Source organism: Cervus canadensis, chromosome 10 (genome assembly GCF_019320065.1).
Source record: "Cervus canadensis isolate Bull #8, Minnesota chromosome 10, ASM1932006v1, whole genome shotgun sequence".
NCBI classification, from domain to species: domain Eukaryota; kingdom Metazoa; phylum Chordata; class Mammalia; order Artiodactyla; family Cervidae; genus Cervus; species Cervus canadensis.
In genome coordinates this window covers 31,540,322-31,562,503 of record NC_057395.1, presented here as the reverse complement: position 1 = coordinate 31,562,503, position 22,182 = coordinate 31,540,322, and the positions used below count along the sequence as shown (strand labels likewise).

Here is a 22,182-nt window from a genome sequence, read left to right as displayed (position 1 = left end):
AGTGTTGCCTAAAGACAGAAGTCTTCCACGATGAAGTTGACACCCTCTTCCAGTGGAGGGCTCAGAAACTCTTTGAGCTGTTCCTGCGTGGACCTCACCTCCACCCCAAAAGGCTGGCATCGGCCGCATCATGAGATTCCTATTTGTGGACTGTAGTAACTACAGGTTGTTCAAATGAATAATCACAAATCTAGATTCCTTTAGCACCAATCCTTCTAGAACAGAGCCCTGTATCCTACCCAAGAGTAAAGCACAGTTCAGTGCACACTAAACGGTGAACATAGTTTCTCGAGGTTACCTTTAACTCAAATGTATTACATGAATTTTAACTCAAAACCCTCCCCCCTGACAATGAATTTTATATTATTTTCACTTTGTTAAAAAGAAACAATGGGGACTTCCCTGGTGGTCCAGTAGCTAAAGCTCAGAGGTCCCAATGCAGGGGCCCAGGTTTGATCCCTGGTCAGGGAACTAGATCCCACATGCTGCAACTTAGAGTTCACATTCTGCAACTAAGACCCACTACAGCCAAGTAAATAAATATTAAAAAGAATGATATATTCTAAAAAGTCCCTCTTGTGTGTATTTCCCTTAATCTTACTCACTAAGACTCTCTATATACTATTTTTAAACCAACAAAAACACGACCCCATATTATGTGATCCCAAACACATCCGTGCTTTAGAAGGTGACATTTTAGCGTGTCAAGCTGTGTTAAGCTTTGGAAGCCGTAAGGAAGAGACACTGGTTGCATGCAGTAGGGGCTTTATTGTGAAGAACCAAGGGAGATAACAAATCAAGGTGCCAGTTAAACAGCCAGGATTCCAAGAGACAAACACGGTTTGGGCCTCGGCAGAGATGGCAGGACCCACGTAGCCCTGGGGATATGGTGCCTCTCCATCCCGGGCAGTAGGCATCTGTGAATCCTACCAGTGGTGGTCTGCCGTTGCTCTGACTCAGATCAGTCTCCTACTTAATTTTTTCCCTTTTCTTTCCTGTATGTTTCCAACTGGTGTGCTTGCTTTCTCTGTCTGGTTCAGATGATCACACATGAAGCTGAGGCAGCCTGCTGGGTCTGGCATTTGTGCCTGACCCTCTGTACACCGAGGACTAGACTCCGGACAGTCACCCTGAGTCCCAGTTGGTCATTGCCTGAACAGCAGCGGGAACACACACAGACAGCAAGCAGTCCAGGTCGGAGGAACCCCTTAGAAGAGAACCTAAGAGGGCTACGGGCATTCCGGGGACTTGCCAGGACAGGCAGCAATGATTATTCAGGGCTGTCTTATTTTAACATTTCCTCATTGATTGGGGCAACCCTATATTTCAAAAGATGAGATCAGGCTTTGGGCCCCAGTGTGTTAATGAAACAGTCATTTCATTTCAAGCACTTCCCCTGTCTGTGATTTTCACTGTCAGAATAACCGAAAGGAAGAAACGAATCATTGACCAAGCAGGAACTTCATTGACAAACCTTCCACAGATGAGACCCAAATGCGATTCTAATACAAAGAAGAAAGACCCTCCCGAAAGTATTCTTGACCCATTCATCTTGCATCCCCCAGATATGTAAATGCTCTGTGGGGAAATACATTTGTAGATAACACATCACCCTGACAGCAGCAAATTGATCATTTTCCAATCTCTGAAACAAACTCCTAAGCTACTCTGAAACACCGAAGAAGAGTATCACATGATCAATGGGACTGTTTTAAGACCAAGAAGGGGAGGTATCTGTCAAGAGGCAAGCGCTGATATTTCTAGAGACTTGGCTATGTATTTCTTGATGAAGCTTGTGTTGGAAGGTTCCAGAAGATAGAAGTGGTGTCCTGGAAGCACAAAACTGTCAAAATTTCCACTGGTTACATCTTTCCAGGCTGAAAAAACAGAATTGTATTTAATAACAAATGATGCCACCACCCGCAGATTTACTTCCAGGTGTTACTTTTCTAAGAGCTGACACTGGTGGTAGAGTTACTCCCATGGTTTCATGTTCTGTGCATCCTGAATTTCTAATTTCTCAGAGACCTCTCAGTATACAGTGGTATTACCTGCCTTCTCTCATTTTACACAGAACTGACATCTCTCCATTTACACTAGATAAAACTGGGACCAGTTTTCTACTCCATGCAACTGCCAGTTGAGAGGTTTTTTGTTGTTGTTTTTAACTAATACTTTTGTATTAGTTAAATACTAATACTAATACTTTTAACTAATACTTTTGTTTGGCGTTTGTGCCCTGTACTGACCAGACCATTTTTATACAAGTGAATTTTTTCAAAAAGACACTTACTTGAAGTATGGCAATAGTTTAAGGATAAAAAAAGAAGCATGGATATTACACATCCCCTTGTAGTGTATGAAAAAAGGTGCATGGCTGGATTTATGTACTAGTACAGGACATTTTAAAAAAAATCAGATCTGTGCTGCAAGGCCTGCCAGCAACTCTGGCATGGAAATCATCAGATATCTCAATAAAACACCTCAAGCCATCAAAATCATTTCACCTTCCATATCCGCTGGTATATCTTCAGATCCAGAAAAGCATGTTATGTCACAAGAAAGACGAGTCTTAGAGTGTGTGTTACAGCTGCAAATATAAAGATGCCGGTTTGTAACATTTCGTAATAGACACCCCCTAGAATCTTTTCCTATTAATAACCTCATTTAAATCAAACAAGTCCTCACTTCCTTCCCTTTTGCTGTTTACAGCAATACAAACATTTTATTTTATTTTATTTTTATCCATGGCACTTTTACGTGTCAGCACCTGAGAGTCACTGTGGTCCAGGTTATTTTCTAAGATCTTCTGGCTTCTGGAACAGCCAGGTGCAGGCAGGTGGCACCTGGGCACCCAGTCCAACTCAAAATGGGGCTGGTTATATAGTATCTTCAACTGTCATTCCCCTGAAATGGCCACCTCTCTATCCCCCAGGCCTCCGTTGTTCGGCAGAGGGTTGCTGTGCGCAGAACAGATGCAGATTTATGGACAGAGGGCCCCTGAGTTGATTCTGCCGATTCTCAGTTTCATCAAAACAGCAGGAAACCATTTGCTGAGAGCTGGTGCTGGGGCTGTGTTAGTCCCTTAGGGACACTTGGGTAAGCACAGCCCCTTTCCTCCTGCCACTTAGAGACTGGCTGGGGAGACAGACATTAATGAAGTCGCCAGGCGATTGAACAGATTGAACAGATGGGTCACCAAGTTCAGGGTGATCTGTGAACACGTGACAAGTGGGGGTGGAGTGACATCAAGCAGGGACTCCCTGGAACATGGGGTTAGACTTGAGATCTGAGTAGATAGGAAAAACTCGGCAACGGGCAGAGATGGCAGGGAAAGAGGGGCCAGGTGAGCACAAACCAGGTGGCTTTTGTTCCATGAGTGAATGGAGAATTGGGACAAATTGCGGTAGAAGAAGCAAGCAAGAGGACTTCCCTGTGGTCCAGTGGTTAGGACTCTAAGCTTCCAATGCAAGGGGTGCAGGTTCAATCCTGGGTCAGGGAACTAGGATCCCACAGGCAACGTGGTGTGACCAAAAACCAGAATAATAAGCAAGCGAGGGCCACGTGTAGGTCTCCTGAAGGGATCTGGTCATCCTAAGAGTCAGGAAGCCACCAAGAGGATTTAGGGTAAGGCATATCATGACCAGACTTGACAGTCATCCCTTTTGGTACAATGTGTAGAACAGACTGAAGGGGACAAAGGGTTGTCTCTTTCAATAGTCCGGGCAAGAATTCCCACTTCTGCCTGGAATGTAGAAAACCAGGAGTGCCCCTCGCAGCCTAACAAGGAAAAATGCCTGACAAACTGCAAAACCATAAATTCTTGAACTCATCAGGAAGCTGAGTTTGCAAGGCAAACCAGATAGCGAACTCCAGGGAAGGCTGGGCCCCTCTAAGGAGAGGTGGGTCACACGGACTGTCTCATGTGGGCAGAGCACAGGATGAAGGGGTGTCTGCTGTCCATGTGGGTGAGAAGGAACCAGCTACAAATGCTCAAGTGCTGGGGACCAAGCGTGGGGTGATGTGTCAGAGGCAGTTCACACTGACTCACAGGCTCCTGTCCATGGCCCCCCACGAGGGGTTCACGAGAAAGAATAGGAACAGGCAGGAGGTCAGAAATAGCCCTCTCTGCTGGGCAGGTGGACAGCAGGAAATTGGATGCGACCATGAGATGGACACTAACCCCGCCCCCAGTCAAGTCCTCCCCTCCTACTAAGCAGAAATCTCAGTTGCTGGAGGAGGGGCATCAAACACCCCCTCCACGCCCCCCGCCCAGGGCACATGGGAAGATCCATGGATGTAGGGAATGGAAGCATTAACCCTCTACCCTGGGGGAAGGAATGGGAAGGGTCTTGGGCCCCCTGTGCTGTGCTTAGTCACTCAGTTGTGTCCAACTGCTTGCAACCCCATGGACTGTAGCCCACCAGGCTCCTCTGTCCATGGGGATTCTCCAGGCAAGAATACTGGAGTATGTTGCCATGTCCTCCTCCAGGGGGTCTTCCCAACCCAGGGGTCAAACCCAGTTCTCCCACAGGAAGACAGATTCTTTACCATCTGAGCCACCAGGGAAGCTCAAGAATACTGGAGAGGGTAGTCTATCCCTTCTTCAAGGGATCTTCGTGACCCAAGAATCAAACCAGGGTCTCCTGCATTGCAGGTGGATCCTTTACCAGCTGAGCTGCCAGGCCCCCAGTTCTATACAAAAGCCAAGGGAAAGTCTTCTACTTCTGGGGAGGGAATGGAAACTTCCACCTAATACCCACCAGACCCACCCACAAGGCCTAGACACAGAGGACCTGGCTAAGACTGAAGCTGAAGATTGGCTCGGATATCCAAGAGCTCCCCGTGTTACCCCAGATGCTAGCATCACACATAGGGGGCCAAACAACAGCTGTCAGTGGGGGAGAGCCTGGAGAGAGACAGAAAAATTGAGAAAAATCCTCCAGTCTAGTCTCCACAGTAAGCACACAGTAACTTGGGAGAACCATTGCCCTGAAATGTAACCATAGTAGCAACAAAACCGAAACTCAGCTCCTCTCCAGTCTGGACTGACCCAACTCCCCACATTCAGGGCCTGCCGGAGGAGATGTGCTCAAATCATAAAGTATATTTATGTCAGTTCCATGCATGATATCCTTCAATAGAATATCTGTTTTATGCATGATACCTAGCTTTCAATAAAAAAAAAATTATCAGACACAAAAAGCAATATATAACCTCCATTGTTAAGAGGCAAAGTAATTAAAAGAATAAGACTTCCCAGGTGGCTCAGTGGTAAATTACCAGCCTGCCAAAGCAGGAGACATAAAAGACTCCGGTTCAATCCGTGGATGGTGAAGATCCCTTGGAGGAGGGCATGGCAACCCACTCCAGTATTCTTGCTTGGAGAACCCCATGGACAGAGGAGCCTGGCGGACTACAGCCCATAGGGTTGCAAAGAGTCGGACACGACTGAAGTGACTTAGCACACATGCACAAGGCTCAAATAAGACCCAGATGTTGGAATTGTCAGAGAAGGGCTTGACAGTCGCTATGATGGAGATGCCAAAGGATTTCATGGAAAAAATGGACATATGTGAACAAATGGGGAAGTTCATTAAAGAGGTGAAGACTGCAAGAAAGAGTCCAAAAGAAATTCTAGAAATAAGCAGTAGCAGCAACAGGGCATTCCTTTGACAAGCTATTCAGTAGATTTGATAACGGCTGAGCGAAGAATCAGTCAACATGAAGATGGTTAATGGAAATCATCGAAACTGAAACGAAAAGAAAAAAAAAGTTTTAAAAAAAGGAGAACATCTGAGAGCCCTGGGACGATGACAGCCAGCCTGACCTGTGTGTCGTCAGGGTCCCAGAGAGAGAAGAGGACTGTGCATTCGTCCGAGTAGGACAGGAGGGCAGCTTGAGTGAAGTGAAGCTGCAAAGCCTTCCCTCCTGCCTCGGATTTTCCTTTTGACCTCCAGGCTTTGAGCCTTGGGGGTGGGTGATGGGCAAGGAGAGGGTGGAGAGACATTTCAGGTCTGATTTCATGTATATTGGGAAAAGCTGAGTGCTGCGGAGAGCTGGAGAGAGGAGAGCAGACCGAGGAAGGGGAAGGAGCGGAAGCAGAAAGGGGAGAATCCAGAACAAGCTTAGGACATTTGAGATTTGGAGAGAGGAAGTGAATCCTTATAAGTAGCTCCTGAGGTTTGATTTGCTGGGGAGAGGGTGAGACTATTAAAAAACTTTTTTTTTTTTTTTTAATTCTGCAAGTGGAATATCCTTGTGAGTGACTTTTATTTTCAGTCTGGGGGAGGTTTCTTTTGAGAGCTCTTGAGAGTTTAGCTAAACTGCTTTATAATATTGGTGCCTCAGCATCCATGCTGTGTGGCCAGGCAGCTTGTGAGAGTCTGGACCTGACCCTCGGCCTTCCTGGAGCACGTGCAGAGTCACAAACACAGGTGAGTTCCTGTTGTGACCCTCCCCCAGCGGCCTAGGTGACAGCTGCTCCGGGCCCCCCAGAGCCTTCCCTTGTATACCTTTTAGGTAAACCTCCCATGAAGTTGACCAAAACCTGCTCTTTGGGGTTCAAGTTGACCAATCCGGACTTAGCCCGGGAATTCCAAAGCCCTCCACCCACGCCTAAGGGCATGTCCATCAGGTCCGGCCACCTCTCTGCCTGCAGTCGGCCTTGACCTCCCCGTGTGGCCCCACGAGGTGCGCCGTGGACCTCCTCCATGACCCGTGAGTCATGAACTTCTCTATTTCAATTTCTCTCAGGGTCTGTGGTTGAACCTCGGCTCCCTTTCCAACACTCAGGGTTCTTCTTAACAAATGTTAATTCCCCAAAGTCACCAGAGCCTCTGGTAGTGAATTGTTGGGTTGGATTTTTAAAAATTGAGGGTGGTTTGTCATGTGCCATATCCACGCCGTCTCCTAAACACGCCCTCCTGGCCTCCTCACCTACCACACCTTGAGGGGTTTACTCTCAGCATCCCTTCCTCTGAGAGGCGGGACCCTGGATCCAGATCTCACAGCCGCTAGGCCAGGGGTCTGGATCCTGGTGAACAGCCTCAACAGAAGGATGTTTGTGCGAGGCTTAATTAAAAAGCAGCTTTTGCCTACGCTATTTCACTGAATGTCCACAGTGCTTTGAATCACGTTTCCTTTGGTGGAAGTAGGGGATGTCGGACTTGGACTGGTGTTTCTTGGATTCTGACTCCATGCTAAGCCAGGAACACAGACAGCACAGCCCTGTGGGGACCACATTTGCTCAGACAGTTGGGGTAGAAATGGAGAGAGATGACAGACCAGGGCAGCTAGTGCCCCTAGTGGTGGAGTAGAGGTGGGCATCGGCGTGAAGGCAGAGATGTGATAAAAATGAACCGGATTGTCTCTGTTCCCAAGGTGCTTCAAGTCTGCGCCACTTTTTCTTTTTTTAAAGCTATTTGTATAAACTTCTGCTCACAGGCACTGCCTGTGGAGGCTCTAGGTTCAGCTCCAGGCTTTGTGGCAGAAAGAAAAGGAGCACAGACCCATGTGTCCGGCTCCTCCCCAAAGGAGACAAGAGCCAGATGAAACTGAAGAAATGCATGATGGTGTATCATAGTGACTGAGGGCCAAATGCTGGCCCCACAGGACCTGCTGTGGGGAGGTTAGAAAAGGAAGAACCTTATGGTTTCAGTTTATTAGGGCCAGTATCTGGAACATTAGGACTTCAGTCCTATTAGAAGAATCAAATGTCAATGAGACCTCTCAGGAGACAGGAATAGTCAGGTGTCATGGAACCAAATGAGTTCTGGAACAAAATTCCCCCAAGAAGCAAACCACTCCCTTGTCTTGGATCACCTCCACATATTTAATAAGTAGGGATCCCCTTCTGCTGTTCCCCTAAGAAGATGAGCATCCTTTGACATTAGTAATTTATGCAACAAATTTTTTTTTATGTGATAAAGCATACTGGATTGGTCAAAAAGTTCATTTGGGGATTCTGTAAGATCTTATGGAAAAACTCGAACAAACTTTTGGCCAACCCAACACACATTGAACCACATTTTTTAAAAAAGATAAAGATGCCCTGTTCATCCTTGATTAATGTAATTTCCATGCCCAGGCTCCATTTTAAGGCAGCAAAAATATCACAGGTGGGCCTCAAAAGAAAACAAGTCAAACTCTGCCTTCCTGGATAAGCATCCTCAGAGAACGGCCAACCTGCATCTTCCATAGATAATTTAAAAAAAGAAAGAAAGAAAACATGCCTCAATGACTTACATGACATCTTTCAAAATGTGAAGATCTGCTAACACTTTGGTAAAGGATTCTTGACTCTGTTCCTCATCACCAACAAAATCGTCACGAATGCCTCCCATTTCCTTCAGTAAAAAGGCAATTTGTTCGACACACATATCATCTTTGAGGAAAGGAAGTCGGGCCTTTGACATGAAACAGTAAAAACATTACTCTGACATTTCATTTAAAGCACCTGTTCAGACCCTGAATGCTCTCTACTCTCCCTTTCGGTGATTTTGAGAGTTCTCTGATGAGGGCTTTCCTGGTGGTCCAGGGGTTAAGAATCTGCCTTGTGGGGAGTGCAAGATGGTGGAGACATAGGTGTACATGGAGTACATCTCTCTCCACGGATACATCAGGAATACACCTTCAGACACAGGAGTGCTCACAGAACATCACCTGATGGCAGACAGGAGTACCTGACCACCGGAAAAGAATCTGCCTTGGTGGTGCAGGGCACACTGGTTCAATCCCTGGTCCAGGAAGATCCCACATGCCGTGGACCAACTCAGCCTGTGTGACACGACTCCTGAGCCCATGTGCGCCTACTGAAGCCTGTGTGCCCTGGAGCTCCGTTCCACAACAAAAGAAGCCACCGCAGTGAGAAGCCTGCACCATAACTAGAGAAGAGCCCTGGCTCTCTGCAACTTAGAGGAAGCTGTGCACAGCAATGAGGACCCAGCACAGCCAAAAATAAACATTTTTTATTAAAAAAAAAAAAAGAATGATCCAGTTAGTTTGCTGAAAGTTAAATTCTCTGCTGACTCAGAATGGAGGAAAATACACTTAGAATCAATAGTTTTCATCAGAGATGCCTGGGCCAGTGCAGGCACTGACCAGCAAACAGTTAAAGTGCATTTCAGAGCAAAGATGAGAAGATGACAGTGAAAGAGATTTGTGAGTGTTTCATTAACCAATAGTATCTTTTATTCATCACCATGTCTACTGGTGATCAAAACTCATCAGAAAGGAAAACAATGACTTGATTTCCCCACTGCACTTCCATCCTTCCCACCACCCTCCCTAAGGAAAATGAAATTACTTACATGAGGAGGGCTTACACTTGACACAAATAAATGTTCTGGTTCTAGATTATATTTTTCTTTCAGATGTAGTGCAGTAAAAAAAGCAATATAAGATCCCATACTACATTTGGGGAAGAAAAACATGACAATAACTATTCAATGAAATTCATAATACATCAGAAGTCCACAAGAACTCATAAACACAGCAATGATCATGAAACAGACCGAAGGAGAGCTTACATTAGTTGAATAATAGCTAACTTATTTGTAAATGGTAGGTTTTCAATGATTTGCAGCAACATCAGCAGTGTTTCAAGACATCCTAGATAATTCAGACTAAGATGGAATACTGATTTCCACCATGTCTTGAAATTAATTTAAATTTCCTTTCCTCCCTGAAAGATAGATGTCACTATGTATTTAATATTTATCAGCAGTTTTCAAGGTATAGTCTGGGGACTTCCAGGAGTTCCTGTCACCTTTTCAGGTGGTCTGTGAGGTTAAAGCCATTTTTAGAATATTGTTAAAATGTTTCCCTTTTAAACTCTCATTTTCTTTTTTTAGGAGAGCATAGTTGAGTTTTCCATACACCACGTGTGTCATGGGTTATCAGCACAGTTGGAATGCAAAAGAGAGAATCTTAGCTGCCTTCTAATAAGCCAGACATGTGTGCCAGAGTGTACCAAATGTGTGCCAAAGTGTAAAATAGTGCCACTCTTCTCACAGTGCTTTTTTGGGAAAATACAGTCTTGCATAAAGTATGTATTCTTTATAGCAGCATATAAGGGGATTATTAATGATTTGGAAATTTCTATCAAGTGCTCTATCAATGTGTATGTCATTAACCTAAATTCTGGATATGTGGTCCTTAAGAAATTTATAAGAAATGTATACTAAATTTTCTACAAAAATGTCATCAAAGTGCTTTTATAACAGAAAAAAAGACAGAAATAATTCTTCTCTTAAAAGGAATTGACAAAATCATCTTGCAGCGATTACAGATCTCCATAGCAATAGTTTAAGTGGGGGGAAAATTAGGAAGAAATATAAAATAGGATCCCAACACGCAAAAATACTATGGAGCCACATCAAAATTCTGAAGGATTATCTGGGATAATGGATACTTTGTTTTTTCAGTTTTTTTTTTTGCTCAATCATATCTGTAAATATATATAATACAGGAGCCAAAATGTACTGAGTCCTTACCATAATTAATACCAAGTAATTTATGGTTATTATTCATTTAATCCTCAGAAATGGAGCCATTATCATTCCGGCTTCCCAGAGGAAGAAACTTAATTCAGAAACCCAAGGAAGTTGCCAAAGGTCAAACTGAGTAAGAGGCAGACAGAATTCTGATATTTATGATTGAACCTTAAAATCCTACAGATTAGCTTAAGAAATACATACTCTTTATATCCTTTTTAATTTTAAAAATAAATGGGATACACGTTGCTGCTAGAGTCTTGATTTTACAAATCTTAATGCTTTCTGCCTAAAAGGGAAAAAAAGTCAGATGATTGTACAGACTGGCCAATTGTAAGAGCCGTGGCTGGTCAGAGTTACCCAACATGCTGGGGCTATTTTCAAAAGAGAAGATACCAAGAGAAGCCTAGGATCTACACACTCCTGAAGGAGAGGTTTCCATTCATTTCAGCACTAGGCCTTTCCATCTTTTCGGTCCCTACTAGGACTTCTTTCAGTCTGACTTTCTCATTTGAGAAGAGCTCTAACCATACTGAATCAATCATTCTTTCAAGCAGTGGTGAAACATCAAAACCAAACTAAAACAAAGGCACACATCCCAGGAAGACACAGAGGACAACGTTAACCATGGATCTGTGGTGGAAAAAAGTCCCCCAAATGTTTTTCAAAACAGAGGTTTAAAAACAACAACAATAAAAAAAAAAAAAAAACGGAGGTTAAATACCTGTGACCAAAAAATGCAAAATTTTCACCCTGGATGATCGGCAGTAGGGCACAGGCAATTTCATCAACCACCTGATGCATGTCACTTGCAAAAGGTTCGTCAAGCCGACTTTCTCTCCCAGCAAGCCGTATGGCATGCACTGGAAGTAAAGGAAGACGGTTAATGTGTGCAGATGGTGGGAGGGTTGCTGCGATACTGTGAAAGGGCTTAAGTTAATATGGTGGGAAGAGTTTCAAAGATGTGAATAATATTAGTCAAATGTAAGGAGAGAAAAATTTTAGAATTTGCTGATTAAATAACACAAGCTATAGCAGACTACATATCTGAAAAATACTCTCCAACATTTAGAATTTTTTAAAAAACGTTTAGAAACACTGGATGAATCACATGCATGCAGAGTTTGGCTCACACTAAGGTAAATGATAAAACTAGAAAAGAGAAAAAATAAGAGGGAATTAAAAATTCCAGTCAGGAGCCCATTACACAGAGTGAAGTAAGCCAGAAAGATAAACACTAATACAGTATACTAATGCATATATATGGAATTTAGAAAGATGGTAACAATAACCCTATATGCAAAACAGAAAAAGAGACACAGGTGTATAGAACAGACTTTTGGACTCTATGGGAGAAGGCGAGGGTGGGATGATCTGAGAGAATAGCATCGAAACATGTATATTATCAAGTGTGAAACAGATCGCCAGTCCGGGTTGGATGCATGAGACAAGTGCTCGGGGCTGGTGCACTGGGATGACCCAGAGGGATGGGATGGGGAGGGAGGTGGGGGGGGGGTCAGGATGGGGAACACATGTAAATCCATGGCTGATTCATGTCAATGTATGGCAAAAACCACTACAATATTGTAAAGTAATTAGCCTCCAACTAATAAAAATAAATGAAAAAAAAAAACTGGAAAAAATAAAAATAAAAAAAATAAAAATTCCAGTCATGAGCCTATGCTAACAGAATGATTGTCTATGGCTTCTTGTTGTTCAGTCGCTTAGTTGTGTCTAACTCTTTGCGACCCTACGGACTGCTGCACACCAGGCTTCCCTGTCCTTCATCTCCCGGAGCTTGCTCAAACTCGTGTCCATCGAGTTGGTGATGCCATCCAACCATCTCATCCTCTGTCATCCCCTTCTCCTCCTGCCTTCAATCTTCCCCAGCATCAGGGTCTTTTCCAATGAATCAGTTCTTTGCATCAGGTGGCCAAAGTACTGGAGTTTCAGCTTCAGCATCAGTCCTTCCAATGAATATTCAGAACTGATTTCCTTTAGGATTGATTGGTTGGATCTCCTTGCAGAACAAGGGACTCTCAAGAATCTTCTCCAGTACCACAGTTCAAAAGCATCAATTCTTCAGAGCTCAGCTTTCTTTATGGTCCAACTCTCATATCCATACATGACTACTGGAAAAACCATAGCTTTGAAGAGACCGACCTTTGTCAGCAAAGTAATGTCTCTGCTTTTTAATATGCTGTCTAGGTTGGTCATAGCTTTTCTTCCAAGAAGCAAGCCTCTTTTAATTTCATGACTGCAATCACCATCTGCAGTGATTTTGGAGACCAGGAAAATAAAGTCTGTCACTGTTTCCATTGTTTTCCCATCTATTTGCCATGATGTGATGGGACTGGATGCCATGATCTTTGTTTTTGAATGTTGAGTTTTACGCCAGCTCTTTCACTCTCCTCTTTCACTTTCATCAAGAGGTTCTTGATGAGGTTCCTCTTCACTTTCTGCCATAATGGTGGTGTCATCTGCATATCTGAGTTTACTGATATTTCTCGCAGCAATCTTGATTCCAGATTGTGCTTTGTCCAGCCCGGCATTTCACGTGATGTACTCTGCATATAAGTTAAATAAGCAGGGTGGCAATATACAGCCTTGATGTACTCCTTTCCCAATTTGGAACCAGTCCATTGTTCCATGTCTGTTTCTAACTGTTGTGTCTTGACCTGCATACAGGTTTCTCAGGAGGCAGGTAAGATGGTCTGGTATTCGCATGTCTTAAGAGTTTTCCACAATTTGTTGTTATCCACACAGTCAAAGGCTTTAGCATAGTCAACGAAGCAGATGTTTTCCTGGAATTCTCTTGCTTTTTCTTTGATCCAACGGGTGTTGGCAATTTGGTCTCTGCCTTTTCTAAATCCAGCTTGAACATCTGGAAGTTCTCGGTTCATGTGCTGTTGAAGCCTAGTTTGGAGAATTTCGAGCATTATTTTGCTAGCGTGTGAAATGAGTGCAATTGCGCGTAGTTTGAACATTCTTTGGCATTCCCTTTGTTTTGGATTGGAATGAAAACTGACCTTTTCCAGTCCTGAAGCCACTGCTGAGTTTTCCAAATTTGCTGGCATACTGAGTATAGCACTTTAACATCATCATCTTTTAGGATTTGAAACAGCTCAGTAGGAACTCCATCACCTACACTAGCTTTGTTTGTAGTGATGCTTCCTAAGGCCCACTTGACTTTGCATTCCAGGATGTCCAGGACTCTAGGTGAGTGATCACACCATTGTGGCTTGTATCAGGAATATAAGACACCAAGTTTCCAGGGTGGCTGAGAAGGACAAGGCATTGAAGTGCCTTAAATTTATGAGAAAGGCAAATAGACCAATGGCACAGAATAGAGAGCTTAGAGATAGACGACATACGTGTGGGAACTTACTTTTTGACTGTGTTGACATTTAAAATCAGTGGGAAGGAAAGTGTAGGTCTCTGAATAACCAAGTCAGCTGATTATTAACCTAGCTCTTACATGATATAGAAAAGTCAATTCTAGCTTGAATATGACAAAATGATTCATATCAATGTATGACAAAACCCACTGGGAAAAAAAAATTGATAGAAGAAAATATTGGCAAATAACTTGGTGACTGACAGTTAGGGTATACTTTTTACCGTAAGCCGTAAGAAGTGCAAACTTTAAGAGAGATAAACTTGACTATATTAAAATTTAAGACTTCCATGGATCAAAAGACAACATGTGAAGAAAGAAATGGCATAGACTGGGAAAGACATTTTAACCTCCACTACCTAAAAAATTAGGGTCATAAATATGTAAAGAATTTCTAGACATCAATAAAAAGAAGAGAATCAATTGGAAAAGTAAGCATAAGAATCTGATGAGAAACTCACAGGAAATGAAGCATAAATAGAAATATGAGTTTGAGCAAAATCCAGGAGATTGTGAAGGACAGGGAAGGGTGGCCTGCTGCAGGAGTCCATGGGGTGGCAAGGAGTCGGACACAACTGAGAGACTGAGCAACAGCAAGAATATATACATAAGAAAAACGCCCAGGCGCATCTATAGCAAGGATTGCTCCGTTTAAAATCAGAGGAATTTATCTTGTAATTGGAAGTTGTACCTTTTGACCACCTTCACCCCTTTCTTCCAATCACTTCTGTTCTCTGAATTTGTTCTTTTAGATTCCACATATAAGTGATACCATATAGTATTTGTCTTTCTCTGTCTGACTTATTTCACTTAGTACAATGCCCTTAAGATCCATCCATGATGTTGCAAATGGCAGGATTTCCTTCTTTTCAGCTCAGTATTAACTATTATTTCATTATCTGTCTATCTAGATATCACGTTTTCTATATCATTCATCCATCAGTGGACACTTAGGTTGCTTCCATGTCTTGGCTATTGTAAGTAATGCTCTAATGAACATGGGACGTGTAGCTATCTCTTTGAGATAACCAGTTTTGTTTCTTTCAATATATACCCAGAAGTGGAATTGCTGGATCACATGGTAGTTCTATTTTTAATTTTTTGAGGAACTTCCATACTGTTTGCCAGAGTAACTTCACTAATTCATATTCCTACCAACAGTGCACAAGGGTTCCCTTTTCCCCGTGTCCTCATCAATGCTTTTGTCATTTTGGGAACCAGCATTTTAACAGGTGTGAGGTGATACCTTGTGGTTTTGATTTGCATTTCCCTGATGATGAGTGATGTTGAGCATCTTTTCATGTACCTGTTGGCCATGTAAGTTGTCTTTCAGAAAACATCTATTCAGTTCCTCTGTTTATTCAGTTTTAAAATCATTGTTTTTTGGTATTGAGTTGTATGAGTTCCTTATATGTTTTAGCTATTAACTCCTTCTTAGGGGTTTTATTTGCAAATATTTTCTCCCATTTGGTAGGTTGCTTTTTCATTTTGCTGATTCTTTTGTGGTGCAGAAGCTTTTTAGTTTGGAGTCATCTTGTTTATTTATCTTACTTTTGTGTTTGGGCTGTAGGTGTCATCTCTGAAAAATCGTAACCAAGATTAATGTCAAGGAGCTTTTTCTTTGTTTCCTTCTAGGAGATTTATAATTTCAGGTCTTATGTTTGAGTCTTTAATTCTTTTTGAGTTAATTTTTTGAGTGAGTGATGAGAGTGGTCTAGTTTCATTCTTCTGTGAATATCCAGCTTTCCCTGCACCATTTATTGAAGAGACTGTCTTTTCTGTGGGCTTTCCTGGTGGCTCAGCTGGTAAAGAATCCACCTGCAATGCAGGAGACCTGGGTTCGATCCCTGCGTTGGGAAGATCCCCTGGAGGAGGGCATGGCAGCCCACTCCAGTATTCTGGCTGGGAGAATTCCATGGACTGTACAGTCCTTGGGGTTGCAAAGCATCCAACAAAACTGAGCGACTTTCATATCGCTCTCGTCAAATGTTTGTTGACTATGTATTTGGGAGGTTATCTCTGGACTTTCAATTCTATTGCATTTGCCTGTGTGTCTGTTTTTATGCCAAAGGATACTATTTTGATTACTATGAATACATTCTAGGGATATAATGTACAACATGGTGACTATAGTTAACAATATTGTATTGCATATTTGAAAATTGCTAAGAGAATAGATCCAAAAAATTATCACAGGAAAGATAACTGAAACTATTTAAGAGGATAGATGTTAACTAAACGTACATGATGATCATTTCACAATACATACATGTCAAGCTATGTGGTTCAGCTTAAACTTATTCACCATGTGCAGGCATGTGTGCGTGTGTGAGTGCGCTCAGTCACTCAGTCATGATGACTCTTTCAACCCCATGGACTGTAGCCCGCCAGGCTCCACTGTCCATGGAATTTTTTAGGCAAGAGTATTGGAGCGAGTTGCCATTTCCTCCTCCAAGGGATCTTCCCAATCCAGGGATTGAACCTGCGTCTCTTGCGTTTCCTGCCTTAGCAGATGGATTCTTTACCACTGTGCCACCTAGGAAGCCCCAAGCTTCTTCAGTCATTTACATCTCAATAACATTGGAAATAATAGAACAAAATCAGAATAATTTCATGCACAGATTGGCAAAAAATTTAAAGTCTTGGCAATAACAGTGTTGTCAAGGGTATAAAGGGATTCGAATTTTCATGTGCTGCTTTGGCAGTATAAATCTTTGCAGTTCCTTTGGAGGACAGTTTGAAGTAGAGACATTCCTATTCCAATACCCAGAAATTCCACCTTTAAGTATAGACTTTTACCCATGCATGCATGAACACATACAGTTGCCCCTTGAACAACAAGAGTTTGAACTGGGAGAGTCCACTTATATGCAGATTTTTTTTCAATAGTAAGTATACAGTACTACAAGAAATGCAGCTGGTTAATTCCACAGATGCTGAACCCTGAAAACAGAGGGCCAACTACTCATTATACATGGATTCTCAACTGTGTAGAGGTTCAGCATCCCTAACCCCTGCACTATTTAAAGGTCAACTGTATATGAGACTGCTCACAGAAGTTATTACACATAGCAGAAAAAGACCTTAATACCTATAAAGAGAAGACTAGACACATATAGTCACACAGTGGAATAATATATACGAGTTAAAAGTCAGTGAAGTAGAGAGTCACATATTCAAGGGATGAATCTCAGAAAAACAGAGGGGAAAAAAGCAAGCTTCAGAGGAACATTTACAGTATGTTACATTTATATAAAGTCAGAAAAATATGTGAAATATCTATCTTAGACTGTCAACTGTTGATTGAAAACCTCATACGAAATTACCTTCAATAATTTGTAAAATATATTTATATATTAGTAACAGGGCTCTCTTCTTCTAGTGCATGGGTTTTGGGGAGACCTCCATGGCAGAGTGTTGGTACCTGGAAATGGAGAGAAAGGGGCTTGGAAAGCATGAGGGAGCAGAGTTGTAGTGGCTGAGAAAGGCACCTTGGAAAGGGAGGAACATCCCTTGGAGGCCTGATGGCAAAAATAAAGAAGGAAGTGACTGAAGATAAGAGCCCCACAGATGCCAGGTAGCATCAAAGAATCAGAAGAATGAACCCCCCCCCCAACTCCACAGTGTCATTTATTTATAAACTGCACTTCACTTATAGTGACAGAAGAGGGCACCCTTGAACTAATAAACAGAGTAAGCAACTAATTGCCTCGGGCTACCCCCTGCTGACGGAGAAGGCAATGGCACCCCACTCCAGTACTCTTGCCTGGAGAATCCCACGGACGGAGGAGCCTGGTAGGCTGCAGTCCATGGGGTCGCGAAGAGTCGGACACGACTGAGAGACTTCACTTTCACTTTTCACTTTCGTGCATTGGAGAAGGAAATGGCAACCCACTCCAGTGTTTTTGCCTGGAGAATCCCAGGGACGGGGGAGCCTGGTGGGCTGCCGTCTATGGGGTTGCACAGACGGAAGCGACTTAGCAGCAGCAGCAGCACCCCCTGCTGAATGACCTGGGTGGTTTTTCGTTTTTTCATACAGGATTTTTTTTTTTTTTTTTTTAAATTTCTGGGGTAGTTTAAACTCATACATGGTTCAATATTCAAGAGGTACAAAAAGGCTTGCAGTGCAAGAATCTCTCCAAATCTTGCTCTTAGCCACCTAGTTATCCAGCTGCTGCTGCTAAGGGCAATCAAAGGTATCAATTATTAATATAAGCCTTGAAAGGTATTTTATGCATATGTTAAATGTAAGTTCATTTCCTTCCTCATCCCCTCCTTACAAAAATGTAGTGTATGAGTCCCACTGTTTAAGAACATGAGTTAATTCCTCAAAACATCTCAAAGTTCCAGAATGACCTGTTTTTGTGGGTCAGGAAAATCCAACATACTTCATCATGAGTAGAAGCATAACACACAAAACAAAGTAAGAGTCAAACTTTTTCAGCTAATGATTGAAGATGCTTTTTAAAAAGCTCACAAAGCAAAGCAAACAATACAAAACTCTAATATAAATTCAAATGAGAAATTGCAGACATGAAAAAACACTATAACTCAGAAATTGAAAATCCTGAACAGAAATAGTCAGACAGTTGCACAAAGGGGTGACAGAATACTGGAAAGAAATTGATTAAAGGGACAAAAATTATTTTTAAAATGACTGAATGTTGTCTGCGAGGTAATAGATGCAATGTATTTAAATGGATATGGAGGACAGGAATAAAAGAGCTGGGAATAAGAAAACAAAGAAAAAAGGAAAAGAGCCCAAAAGAAGGTGATAATCACAAAAGTCAGAAAGTGTTCCAACACAGGAACAAATGGTGACTCTCAAGAAAGGTAAACAAACTAAAATACTGGTAAAGAACTAATATTTGAAATTATAATCCATGTAAATGTCCCTGAAATATAATGACATGAAACTGTGTGTTGAAGATAATTGAGGAAACTGGGTGAGGCATAGTTGAGAACAACTTTGCAACTTTTCCATAAATCTAAACCATTTTAAAAAATAGTTGTATTTTTAAAAGATTAACAGAGATCTTAATCAAAAGTAAAAATAAAATCTGAAGCAAATATTTCAAAAAGTAGTATTGAAAAGGCAGTAGTAATTGATACTTGATGGTTTCTTAGACTACGCTATTGAACCAACTTTCCAGGATCTAGGACCTAGAGAGTGTCATCTCTAGTGAGGATAACGCTTACTTACTTGAGACACTTCACTCAGAGATTGTCGTCTTCCCTGGTAGGGGAACCCAGGTCTCCTGCATTGCAGGTGGATTCTCTACCAGCTGAGCCAAAAGCTGGAAAACAGTGCTGTAACGTCAGCCAAGAATTAGATGCTGTGACCTCAGATATAAGGGACTTCCGTGGTGGGTTAGACTATAAACCATCTATTGCAAGGTAGGAGATCTGGGTCTGATCCCTGGGTGAGGAAGATCCCCTGGAGAAGAAAACGGCAACCCACTCCAGTATTCTCACCTAAAGAATCTCATAAACAGAGGAACCTGGCAGACTACAGTCCATGGGGGTCCCAAAGAGTTGGACACAACTGAGCGACTTACAGTTTCAGAGAGGTAAGAGGTACAGTGTTTTGTCCCTCAAGGCTTTTGACTTATCTTAAGCTACCCATGTCCGGGAATAAGAAAATATAATCAGAAAATGACTTAAAAGAAGAGTGGTGTTTAATTCACTTTCATGCTGCTGTGAGAAAAAAAATTCAAGTTCACAGTCCACCAATAAGAAAGTACCTGGGACAGGGGCTTTCCAGGTGGCTCAGTGGTAAAGAATCCACTTGCCAATGCATGAGACGCGGGTTCGATCTCTGGGTCAGGAAGATCTTTTGGAGAAGGAAATAGCAATCTATTTCAGTATTCTTGCCTGGGTAATCCCATGGACAGAGGCTGATGGGCTGCAGTCCATGGAATCGCAAAAGAGTCAGACATGACTTAGAGACTAAACAACAACAACAATAAAAAAGGAAAGAAAGAAAATTCCTAAGACAGACAGGGTAATAGACAGAGAGACAAGGGGCGTAAAAAAGTTGAACAGAGTCTGAACAGAATCTCAGTGACCTATTGGCCTTAACAAATGGTATAACATGTTTAATTCGGTAACAGAAGATAGCAGAATTTCTTACTCTGGAAGTAGAAAAATGACAAAATTGCTCTTATTGAAGAGCAATCTTGAGTGTCTATTAATATTAACTATCCCCCAGTAAGGAAATCTGTATTGTTTGTATGTGCATGTTATCTGACCGTGCAAATTGCTGTAAAAGTTCACATACCTTCCACGGAATTAGGAATATCTTGGCCCCATCTGGCAAAGAAATTGGAGCCACCTCCTCCCCAAGGAAAGCAAACCAGCCTAAAAAGTGCATTACGATTCTGGTATAAGCAGTTCACAACTTTTTCATTCCTAGGGAGAAAATTCAAATATTTAACATGATGTAAAGTAAGTCCACCTGTCCTAACTGATTTAGGTGTGTTTTAACAGAAATTTTTATTCATTATAAGGAGACTGTATTCATATATAAAGGGATCACCTTTTTTTTTCCCAACAAGAACAGCCAAAAAAATTTTTCGTGGATTCATTTTTAACAGTTAGTATATATAAACTTTGATAGATGTAAGTGAAATAGTCAAGTATCTATATGTAATATTTAGGAAATACATTTCATATGCACATTTAAAAGGGATAGACATGCTAATCTAGAAATCACCTTTTTCCCAATTCAGGGAATACTTGTATCTACACAGTTTTATCTCAATGTCTTCATGATTTCAGGTCATCTGTAAGTTTTCCAAAGCATGTAATTTTCACTCCCTTCTGAGTGTTAATTAAATACACCTTTTTGTATCTGCATATAATCATTGGAAATTTCACCACAGTGTCCAACTATCCTTCCACCTAGTATTCCAGATAATTGCTTTTTAAAAAATTCAATATATATATATTCAATATAAATATATGTACAAAACATTCAATATATATACGTTTGCATCATCCATAATTTAAACACTTCCTGTAAAGTCTTCACGTTGATCATTAAATTATTTACAAAGTTATATAGTCTTGCCAAATGTGAGATAATCAACCCTACTATCATGATTAAATCTCTCTTGCCTCTCTCTTTTTTAAGTTCCCATTTAGTCAGTTGATCTCTGTGCTGTGTTGTACTTAGTCACTCAGTCATGTCTGACTCTTTGTGACCCCATGGACTGTCACCCTCCAAGCTCCTCTGTCCATGGGGATTTTCCAGGCAAGAATACTGGAGTGGGTTGCCATGCCCTCCTCCAGGGGATCTTCCCAACTCAGGGACTGAACCCAGGTCTCCTGCATTGCAGGTGGGTTCTTTACCAGCTGAGCCACCAGAGAAGCCCAAGAATACTGGAGTGGGCAGCCTATCCCTCCTCCAGGGGATCTTCCCAACCCAGGAATTGAACCAGGGTCTCCTGCATTGCAGGTGGATTCTTTACCAGCTGAACTACCAGGGACGCACCCCCAGTTGATCTCTACAAGCATCCAAAACTAACAATGATTGAGATTTTGTCAGGTTTACATGTATTCCTTAAAGAGGATTTTGGTTTTCATGATAAAAATAATAGAACGCTACTAATTATGAGAAACTTTACACAAACTTAAGCATAAGTTAAAACCTTTCTTGGGGGGAAGAATAACTTATGGAGAAAAACTCCTTGGCTTGTATTAGGGCATTTATGTTAATAATAGCTAATTTAAAGAGAAAAAAGGGCATTTTTTTTAAAGGTTTTTTAATGTGGGCCATTTTTAAAGTCTTGATTGAACTTGTTACAGTATGTTTTTTATGTTTTGGTTTTTTGGCAGCCATGGGACATGTGGGATCTTAGCTCCCTGACCAGGGATCAGGCCCACTGCACTGGAAGGCAATGTCTTAACTACTGGATGGTCAGGGAAGTCCCCTCAAAGGGGTAATTTTAATGTTTTCTTTTGAAGAGGGACATTTTGTACTTGAGGCTACATTCCTTCTAACTAAAGGAGATCAATCCTGAGTGTTCACTGGAAGGACTGATGTTGAAGCTGAAACTCCAATACTTTGGCCACCTGATGCGAAGAGCTGGCTCATTTGAAAAGACCCTGATGCTGGGCAAGTTTGAGGGCAGGAGGAGAAGGGGATGACAGAGGATGAGATGGTTGGATGGCATCATCGACTCGATGGACATGGGTTTGGGTGGATTCCGGGAGTTGGTGATGGACAGGGAGGCCTGGTGTGCTGCAGTTCATGGGATCGCAAAGAGTCGGACACGACTGAGCGAC

At 42.1% G+C, this 22,182-nt stretch overlaps 1 protein-coding gene across 1 annotated transcript; it reads right to left on the bottom strand.

The window, feature by feature from the left end:
* Positions 1 to 748: 748 nt before the first annotated feature.
* On the bottom strand, positions 749 to 20,313 carry LOC122448461 (S-acyl fatty acid synthase thioesterase, medium chain-like). Its single transcript, XM_043479778.1, has 6 exons — positions 20,174 to 20,313; positions 11,221 to 11,359; positions 9,312 to 9,411; positions 8,248 to 8,348; positions 2,508 to 2,590; positions 749 to 1,877 (listed from the first exon to the last, which is right to left on the bottom strand). Exons 2-6 carry the CDS (start codon positions 11,298 to 11,300, stop codon positions 1,738 to 1,740), a joined length of 504 nt encoding a protein of 167 aa, XP_043335713.1. The 5' UTR covers positions 11,301 to 11,359; positions 20,174 to 20,313; the 3' UTR covers positions 749 to 1,737.
* Positions 20,314 to 22,182: the final 1,869 nt, after the last annotated feature.

Bases quoted from the DNA above. Each gene is read 5' to 3' on its own strand.
- LOC122448461 (XM_043479778.1), bottom strand. From the start codon at position 11,300: ATGCATCAGGTGGTTGATGAAATTGCCTGTGCCCTACTGCCGATCATC. The intron at 8,349-9,311 runs GTAAGTAATTTC...TTTTTACTGAAG, and splicing joins CAAGTGTAAGCCCTCCTCAT to GAAATGGGAGGCATTCGTGA. The intron at 2,591-8,247 runs GTAAGTCATTGA...TTATATTTGCAG, and splicing joins CACATTTTGAAAGATGTCAT to CTGTAACACACACTCTAAGA.